The 10000-nt window shown below is 44.0% G+C and overlaps 1 protein-coding gene across 4 annotated transcripts in view; it reads right to left on the bottom strand.

Annotated features, from left to right (window-relative positions):
* The window catches only part of LOC143293586 (cGMP-specific 3',5'-cyclic phosphodiesterase-like), a 91474-nt gene that overhangs the window by 81160 nt on the left and 314 nt on the right, over positions 1-10000 (bottom strand). For all 4 annotated transcript variants that reach the window (XM_076604645.1, XM_076604647.1, XM_076604648.1 and 1 more), the window contains exon 1: positions 9598-10000. This exon is cut by the window's right edge and continues 314 nt beyond it. In XM_076604645.1, the coding sequence (XP_076460760.1) occupies positions 9598-10000 (403 nt within the window). The remainder of the gene's footprint in view (positions 1-9597) is intronic.

Here is a 10000-nt window from a genome sequence, read left to right as displayed (position 1 = left end):
CCATTCAGCGAATGTGTGTATTTGTATGGGAGGAGATATGGGCGGCAAGGAGTGGGTGGAGGGGGTGGGGGAGGGGAGCGTAGAGAAAGGGTGAGGGATATGGGGGGTGGGAGAGAGACGGTGCAGAATTCTCACTACAGTACACACAGTACACTGAAGAAACAAGGGGCTGGGGAAACCGCCCAGCTTAACAAATGCAGTTATCCTGACCTGTTCACGTCATTCAGAAGCCCGGCAAGAAACCCCGTAAAGTTAATGGCGCAGACTGACGGTCGCCACACAGATCCCTCCCCTTCCTTCCCTCACTGTAACGTAACACGGACCTCACTTTCACACACACACACACACACACACACACACACAAACGCGCGCGAACACACACACACACACACACACACACACACACACACACACAAACGCGCGCGAACACACACACACACACACACACACACACACACACACACACACAAACGCGCGCGAACACACACACACACACACACACAAACGCGCGCGCACACACACACACACACACACACACACAAACGCGAGCGGACACACACACACTGCGAAAAGATCAGCTCGGTGCAACGCCTGGAAATGACTCCAACCACCGTTTTGACTCCACAGGAGTCGGCCTAGAAGCAGTTCGGGGTCAGTACAGTACTACTGCCCCATAATTATTCTTGTTGCTTATAGTGCAGCCGACCGCACAGAGCCGTATCAGGACTGTCAAACCATACGAATGCTCAACTGCGTCAACATAAAACTGTCATATCTACAAAAAAACCCAAAAAACAAACAAACAAACAAACAAAAATAACACTAAGACAAACCCAAAAAACACAGTCCATGACACAGTATCCCAACCATTTAGCTCCTTTATGGCAAATAAGACAAGGCCATGCTGAGGACGCCAGCCATTCCGCTTAATTTATCATTCCCAGATTACAACAACAAAAAATCGTAAAAAAGAAAGAAAAAAAAAACAATACTTCAAAGCCAAACAAAAAATACATTAAAAAGGCCATATAGGCAAATAACACTACAGAAAGGGCAGCTAGTGCCCATCCCAGTGTTTACATCTCACTACCTAATCGCCAGAGCAAAAAAGCACAGATGGTACATCACAGACTGCTGAAAAGAGAAAAAAAAAGTGTGAAGGCTTGCTTGAAAAAAACAGAAAAGGGAATGGACTGGGAAGGCAGAAAAAGGAGACAACAGTGAAAATCAGAAACAAAGAGAGTGACAGAAAAGAGGAAATGTCTTGCACAGAATTTCCAGAAGGCGGGGATGCTATCTAAACTGAAAGACCCCCGGCATCCCCACGCGGGAACTACTGCCCCAGAATGGCTCCCCATGGAGTTATTTAGGGATGGACTTTGATACAGTCCCTTCTTGTTCGTGTGGAATTGGTTTGCCATTGCCTCTGGGTGGCTAGCTGGAGTCCCGAAAAGATACCAGCTGACACTGACTCATCAATGAGTTCTTTTGGGGGTACCAGGACTGGGGTGTGTAGGGAGGTGGGGGGGGGGCGATTTTTTTCCTCACTAATAAACTGATTTTTGTTGATATCTATCTCCACGCCTTTTGATCTTTATATATATATATATATATAGAAAGAGAGAGAGAGTCATCTGAGGCCTTCCCCAGAATAACTGCATGTAGTTAATTTGGAGCTCGGGGGGTCATCGTCGGGCATGACACCACCAGAGATTAATATCATGTGCCATACAGACCAAGGGAGCCATAGACAAGTTGGAATGGCGGCGATTCTTTCTTTGTTCAGCAGAAAGCGATAGCAATTCGTTTCAACTTTCCGGAAACTCCCGACGAAATGGTTCATTGCTTTTAACAGCGCCTGCTCCCTTCCAATCTATCTGTTCATTTCCAATCTGTCTGAAGCGATATAAAACAGACATAATTATGGGGTCACTGCAAGCATCAGATGATCTCACATGACCAACGCTAGACGGGTATCAGAATACACTGTGAGAAACGTAACAGGACAAGACATACTGAGTGGAGTGGTGACCTGGAGGTAACGCGTCCGCCTAGGAAGCGAGAGAATCTGCGCGCACTGGTTCGAACCCTGGCACAGTCGCCAGTATTTTCTCCCCCTCCACTAGACCTTGACTGGTGGTATGGACGCTAGCCATTTGGATGAGACGATAAACCGAGGTCCCGTGTGCAGCATGCACTTAGCGCACGTAAAAGAACCCACGGCAACGAAAGGGTTGTCCCTGGCAAAAGATAGGAAAACAAATTAAAAAACAACAACTGCAGTCAGGAAAAAAAAAAAAATGGGTGGCGCTCTCAGTATAGCGATGCGCTCTCCCTGGGGAGATCAGTTTCAGTTTCAGTAGCTCAAGGAGGCGTCACTGCGTTCGAACAAATCCATATACGCTACACCACATCTGCCAAGCAGATGCCTGACCAGCGGCGTAGCCCAACGCGCTTAGTCAGAGCCTCCTGGGGAGAGCAGCCCGAATTTTACACAAAGAAACCTGTTTTGACAACAACAACAACAAAAAAGAGTATCACAATACAATACAATACAATACAATACAATACAATATTTGTTTCGGGAGACCACCTGGGGGTACATGAAAATGTTATAATATAACATGTAATCAACAGAATATATAACAACACATTCGGAACTGTGCTCACAGTCAATATCATTACAATGGCCATGGACAACAACGGTTGGTTGAGAAGCAGAACCACTTGTAAAACGTTTTTTTTACGGCAAAATCGGATGTTGACAGGTATATATAAAAGCAGTCATGATACATGACGTAGCCAGTCCATCCTACAAACATTAACTGTGGCTCCAACCGACAAAGTGCAGTTTTGTTTGATCAAAAATTTGGACGGATTTGAATTTGATTGTAAACCTGTAAACCTAGAAACAAACGGGTATGACATGTTAACCTCATGATGATGTTAATGATGGTGATAATGATGATGACGATGGTGGTGAAGAAGAAGACGAAGAAGAAGATGATGATGATGATGATGATGATGATCTGGTGATGTTGCTGTTTTGTTTTAAGACAAAGTCCTCCGTGCTTCCTCAAACTGTCTAGGAGCAAACACACACACACACACACACACACACACACACACATGCGCGCGCGAGTAAAATCTAACCTTTCATTCGACATTTTTTGCTGTTGCTATCACTTGCAGCACCACACTCAAACAGACTGTTCGTTAAAACGCCTTAGTGCGTCCAAGGTACATACACTGGATACAAACCCAACGAAATCAATACATACAAGACTGCAACCTCAATGCAACTTGTACGACAATCCCTTAATAGCTTTAACGACATTTTTTTTCTACAAATGCCTTTTCTTTGGGGGCTTGGTAGAAACGGCGATGGTGTTTTCATTTTGCCTATTATTTTCACGCAGACACACACACACACACACACACACACACACACACACACACACACACACACACACACACACATACACACACATACACACACACACACGCAGATACACACACATCCACACATACATATACACGCACGCACGCACGCACGCACGCACACATACATACATACATACAAGCATGCATTCATGCAATCATGCACACACACACACACACACACACACACACACACACACACATACATACATACATACATACATATATGTAACGAACGTGTTTGTGTATTTGGATTCTCACTGCAATTTCTACTGTACTCTCTCTCTCTCTCTCTCTCTCTCTCTCTCTCTCTCTCCCTCCCTCACTGCACCTCCCCTCCCCGCCCCTACCCCCGCTCCCCCACTCTCTCAATGTGCAACGCTTTCAAACGATTTTCTGGAAACACCATCTTTTCTTCTACAATCTGCTGATATTGTCTTTATGTTTCAAACGGTAATCGGATTGCAAACCAAGCGGCTGCTTCTCTGCCATTAAATGTTAGAATGGCAAAACGCAATGGAACTGTATTTGGAAAAGGTTATTATCTTACATAAAGAGAGAGACGGGCTTACAATGGAAATGCGATATCTGCTGTCAATAAGTATAAATACTTTGGCACATAATTATTTCTGCACATGTTTTGGTTTTAGTTTTGCTTGTAAAGATGTCTTCGGCAGAGCTAAAATGCATTATTGTGCATATACCAAACATTGTTAAACAACGAATCACCAGCTTTTAAAAAAATATATATTATTTGATTCACAGATTCAGCATATCAAGTTGGAATTATGAACTTTCAATTCTGCTGCTGTACCTTGTGACAAAAAAAAATTACCAATATCATTTAATGACTTGCTCGAAGTATAGCTACAAATACCCATTAATTTGGTATAGTTATGGTAAAACATGTCTTTATTTCTGTGACAAAAATGTCCAAAACTGGTTGAAAATAACTAAGACTGAAGATGACCTTACAAAGCATACAAAATACAATGATACTTGGAGAATACGGATAACAGAAACTGGGTTTGTAATGTGAAAAAAAATGTAGATGTGGATTTCGGTTTTGTGTGCCTACACCAAGGTGTCGAAGACACGAGCGATTTTATTATATATTTCGCAAATGGTTGACTGTGAATGGCTCAGAAACACACACACACACACACACACACACACACACACACACACACACACACACACACACAGAGGCAGAGACACTGACAGCGAGAGACAGACACACAGAGAGACACACAGAGACAGAGAGACAAAGAAAGACAGAGCGAGACAGAGAGACAGAGACAGACAAAGAGGGGGACGCCGATTCCAGACAAAAACGGGCAAAAGGCAGTACATCAGGTTTTTGGAGGTTTTTGTTTGTTTGTTTTGTTTTTGTTTTTTTCGTGATACTAAGACCACAGGACAGCTTCTGCCAGGAACCAGTGCAGTCCAGAATGGCTGCGTGCGGGAACACAACAAACAAAACCAAATCCATAAACTAGTCTTCAAGTGAAAAAGGCCTGATTCTTTCAGAGCTTAAAAACCACGGTTACATACAGATTATGAATGTACGCCCCCCGAGTGCTTGTCAACTTACAAAAAACGCATAGGGTCTTTTTTTTTCTCTGGACAGAATTCGTCCTTTCCATCAGTGTCAGACAGGAGGAGAGGAAAGCTGAATCAGAAGTAGGTTTCAGACAGGCCAAAATGGAACCGAGTGGGATTGACACCGAAATAAATGAACTACTGGAAAAAAAATGTGTCCTCGTCAACATGGCGCTAACGTCTAGGAGTGGCTTTGAGCCTTTCCAAAATGTTCAGATCAAGCAATCAAACAGACAGAGACAAAGTAGAAAGACATTTACTACAGTGGTTAACACGGTTGGTAAATTTAAACATCACATAGAATATAGTCCAGAGTCACGACCGAAATGAGCGACACGAAACGGACATAAAAAAAGACAGAGAAACACAACTGTATCAATCTACAACTATAGTATACACAGTGGTGAAAATGCTGATGCTGATGTTGTAGTCAACAACAACAACAGATAAACTGGCGAAAAAGTAATACGTGAAAAGTAAAGCAATTGGTAGGTTTACGAAATAAAATAATATACATCAATGTATTCAAAAGAATAGAGACAAGACATGCTTTTTTTCCCTTTTTTTCTGCCCCATCATCTGCACCGTTTCAGTAGCATTACTCCACGCCGCTCAATTAGATTCCCTCATACACGGCCACACCCGGGTTTGTCCGACACAGTTCCAGCGTCGACAGTCCGCAGGGAACCATCGATGTTAGGTCGCCAGAGGAGACCCTGCACTGCTGCTGAGTCACATCGGTGGTGTTCAGTGGTGCCTGTTCTGTTTTAACGTACTTAGGACACCACCTACTAAGCCCCCTACTAACGACAATAATGGCTTAGTCGCGGAGCCAGACTGAGTGGAGACCGCCACCACGTCCCTCAAACAGCCCTCCATGAAACTGCCGACACTGAAGACATTGACAGGACTCACCCCAAGCATAGAAGTGGAGGGGTATCGAAACTGAGGTCACCATGAGAGCAAGGCATGAAAAGCCGCAGACTTTGAGACTGTTTTGTTTATCATTGATAATGATGAAGGAGGAGGAGGAGGACGATGACGATGTTGCTATGGAGGTCCATTTTGGTTTGGGACTGCGTGACAAGGCTATACTCTACGCTTCCTGTCATAATGATATCCCGACGTTAACCAGGCCCGAGAGATACAGACACATGCAGTGTTGGTCAGGTAATTAGAGCAACACACCCAAAGACGCATCCTTGAAGTGGATGACACTCGACTGTGTGGTCCCAGTCTCCCCATTTTCAGCTCACAGCACACTCAACTCTGGGTAAGAGCCGGCCGCGGGCCGAAAAACCCACCTCCGCTGGGATTCGAACCCGCGTCCTCCGAATCGTCAGTCCGCGACGCTAACCACTTCGCTACGGCGGCTGGTACACATGCACATTTAACAGAAAGGGCAAGATGTAAAGTCTGATGTTCTTTTTTTTCTATTGAACAACACAGAAATGATACATGAGTGCGTCAAACAAAGGAAAGAAACATGCAAACGAGAAAAGATCAGAATATTGAAGGCTTTTTTTTTTTTTTTTTATACATGACAAACACATAGAGAGACAGAGATCCAGAGAGAGAGAGAGGAACAAGCAGACAGAGAGATTGGGACAAATTTATCTTTGCAGGGATGGGAAAAAAACACACACTCGATAACTTGGATGAATGAGCACAAAAAATGAATGCAAGGTGCATCTCTCTCTCTCTCTCTCTCTCTCTCTCTCTCCACACACACACACACACACAAACACACATACATACTAAATATGTGTGCGCGCGCGCGTATGTGTGTGTATGTGTGTGTGTGCGCGCGCGCGAGCGCGTGTGTGTTTATTGTTATCTGTGTGGTATGCATGTTTGTGTGTTTTGGGTATGTCTCTCTTTCAGATTTTTTTTTTTCCCAAAGTCAACAAGTATACACAACAGTCAAAATGGTCCCCATTTAAACGATTTCATTCATTGTACACTCTTGACAAATGTTACTGTGTATTCATGCTACGTGCATGCGCATACGTACACACACACACACACACACACACACACACACAACACACACACACACTGAAAAGGGCATCCGACCCGTATTGTTTTTGTTTGGTTTTTTACTTAACGGAAACTACACACGAAGGGTGGAAAACTAACAACAATGGCGTTAACGGTCGTGATCTTAAAAGATTTTTTTAAAGGTGCTGTGAGGACAACAGCAACATCAATGTGCAGGAATCACCACACATCAAATTATTACAGGTTTGAGCTCAGACTACGCTGTAAGCTTATTGCTGGTCCGAAGGGAATGGATGTATTACTATTACAGCTTTGTCTCAAACAGCTGTTGAAACTGCACCGAGCAGTTATCAATCAGATAGTATGTCCATAGTAGTTGCAATACCAAACGAACAGACTGTCCTGTCTAACGTGTTGTCTAACTATGTGTACTCGGAAAATTTAAAGTTGCAGTACCACTCTGTGAGCTGAAATATTCATCATTCATTCGTATCAAAAGAAAGATCAGTATTCGTGACAACTGGAAGAACATTATTCGAATGAACAGAAATATCAACACTCGTATGAACACAATCAATGTACGTGACAAGTTTAAGATCATTATTCGAATGAACAGAAATATTAACACTCGTATCACCAGGAAGATCAATATCTGTGATAAGTGAAAACTCGCTGATCGTACTAACATAAAACCGAATGTTCGAGACAAGAGAAAGATCAGTCGTCATATCAACAAGAATAACAAAATTCCTGAGCGGAAAACTATTGCTCGAATGAACATAAAGATCGACATTCGTGACGAATGAAAAATCCTTATCTATATCAACAGGAAGAACACTATTCGCGACAATTGAAAGATCATTATCTGTATCAACACAGACAACACTGGTGACAACTGAAAGACCATTAGTCGTATCAAAAGAAGTACCATCACTCGTATTGAAAAAAAAAAAAAAACATAAACAGTATCAACAGACATTTTTACTCCCATCAACAGAAATAATTCTCAACATCAACAGAAAGATATTTTATGTGTCAACAAAGGGATCGTCAATAACAGGAGGCTCCCACACAAAAAATCCAACCACAAATCGATTCAAAAGAAATAACACTGCTCGCATTATATTACTATTACTAACAAAAATAACATAACTCGCAAAAGTCGTACATCGACAGATTTTGCGATTATCAGCATCAATAGAAAGATCATTATTTGTCTAACAGAACTGATCATTATTCGTTATCAAAAGCAAGCCCATTACTGGCAGCAGTTGAACGACCGTTCTTCCTCCCATCAACATAACGACCACTGCTTGTATCAACAAAAAAGTCTGTCAATCGATGTGGAGTTGTATGGCCAGCATGTTTGGAGTATGTGTGGAAGGGGGGGGGGGGGGTCCCATTCCGATGGCTGTCAGTAACTGATTTATGAATGTTGCCATTCGTGTATTTGTCCCCACCACGTAAGCCGCCGTACCTCGTTTTCGTTGTGGTTTCTTCTCGTAATGAAAGTGCTAAATGGTGTGAGACTGACAGACCAGTTTGAGGAATAGACAAATAAACGGCCAAGAGACAGCTAGCCAGCAAAGACAGAGAGAAATATACCAAAATACAAAATATACCAAAGATATATACCTGCTAGTAAACACGCACGAACAGGCAAAAATGAGCACAGTCAGTGAGTCATGTATACAGGCATAACGGCAGTTATATGTCACATCAGGCATTTACAAAGGTAACATAGTTACACACATCCACAAACGTGCGCGTGCACACGCGCGCGCACACACACACACACACACACACACACACACACACACACACACACACACACACACACACACACACACACACACACACACACACACACACACACACACACACACACACACACATACAAACAAAAACTGATGTTAACTATGTGGGCGGGGGTGAATTATTGTTGTGCTCTTCAGGTGGTACCTTGCTGGTTCCATCTATCGACAGGCATGCGGGATTGTTTGCGTGGTGTGACTGCTTGACTTGGTTGGTTGGTCAGTTCTACTGGTTTGGTTTCTGGCTGACTGACTGCTTGCTTCACTGATTGATTGACTGCTTGTTTGTCTTAGAGGCACGGGTGAGGGTGTAACACCCAGTGTAACCATTACATGCATCAGGGGGTGATAGAGTGAGAGGGGGGGGGGGCTGGGGGGGGGGGGTATTAGAAAGGGAGAGAGTAAGGAAAACCATGTAGACAGACCGAAAGACAATCAGACAGAGACAGAGAGAGAATGAATGAATGAACGAACGAACGAATGATCGAACGAATGAATGAATGAATAAATAAATGTATGAATGAATGAATGAATGGTTTATACATTATATGCCAGGGCCCCTAAATAAAGGGGTAGTTGACAACATGTGCCGTCTTAAAGAAAAAGAGGAAGGAGGAGGACACACACACACACACACACACACACACACACACACACACACACACACACACACACACACACACACACACACACACACACACACACACCACCACAACAACAACAAGAACACCCTCCTCACCTCGTAAGCGTCAGCGATGTTGATGGCCTTGCCGGTCTGGGCCACGATTCCAACAATCCCCTTGCCGAAGGGCACCTTGATCTCGCTGTCCTCGTTGTGCATCACCTCCTCCAGCGTGGACGACTCGGTGACGTCGAACAGCTTGGACACCAGGTGCTTGTTCTCGCGCGAGCCGCGCACCAGGAAGAGCGAGCTGCGGTCGCCGTTGGTGAGGATGGAGACGTTCTGCAGGATCTTGTGGCACAGCATGTTGACGTCCAGCTCGCTGGCGATGTCCCGGATCAGCTCCATGAACAGCTCCTCCTCCGGCATGGTCTGCATGCTAACGCGGTCCTTCTTTACCGGCACCTTGCGGCTCCGGTCCCCGTCCAGGTAGCGCCGGAAGATCTGGGAAGTGATGGAG

The sequence above is a fragment of the Babylonia areolata genome, chromosome 19, assembly GCF_041734735.1.
Source record: "Babylonia areolata isolate BAREFJ2019XMU chromosome 19, ASM4173473v1, whole genome shotgun sequence".
Taxonomy (NCBI): Eukaryota; Metazoa; Mollusca; class Gastropoda; order Neogastropoda; family Buccinidae; genus Babylonia; species Babylonia areolata.
Note: the sequence above shows the minus strand (reverse complement) of the source record. Positions and strands in the feature narration are given on the sequence as shown.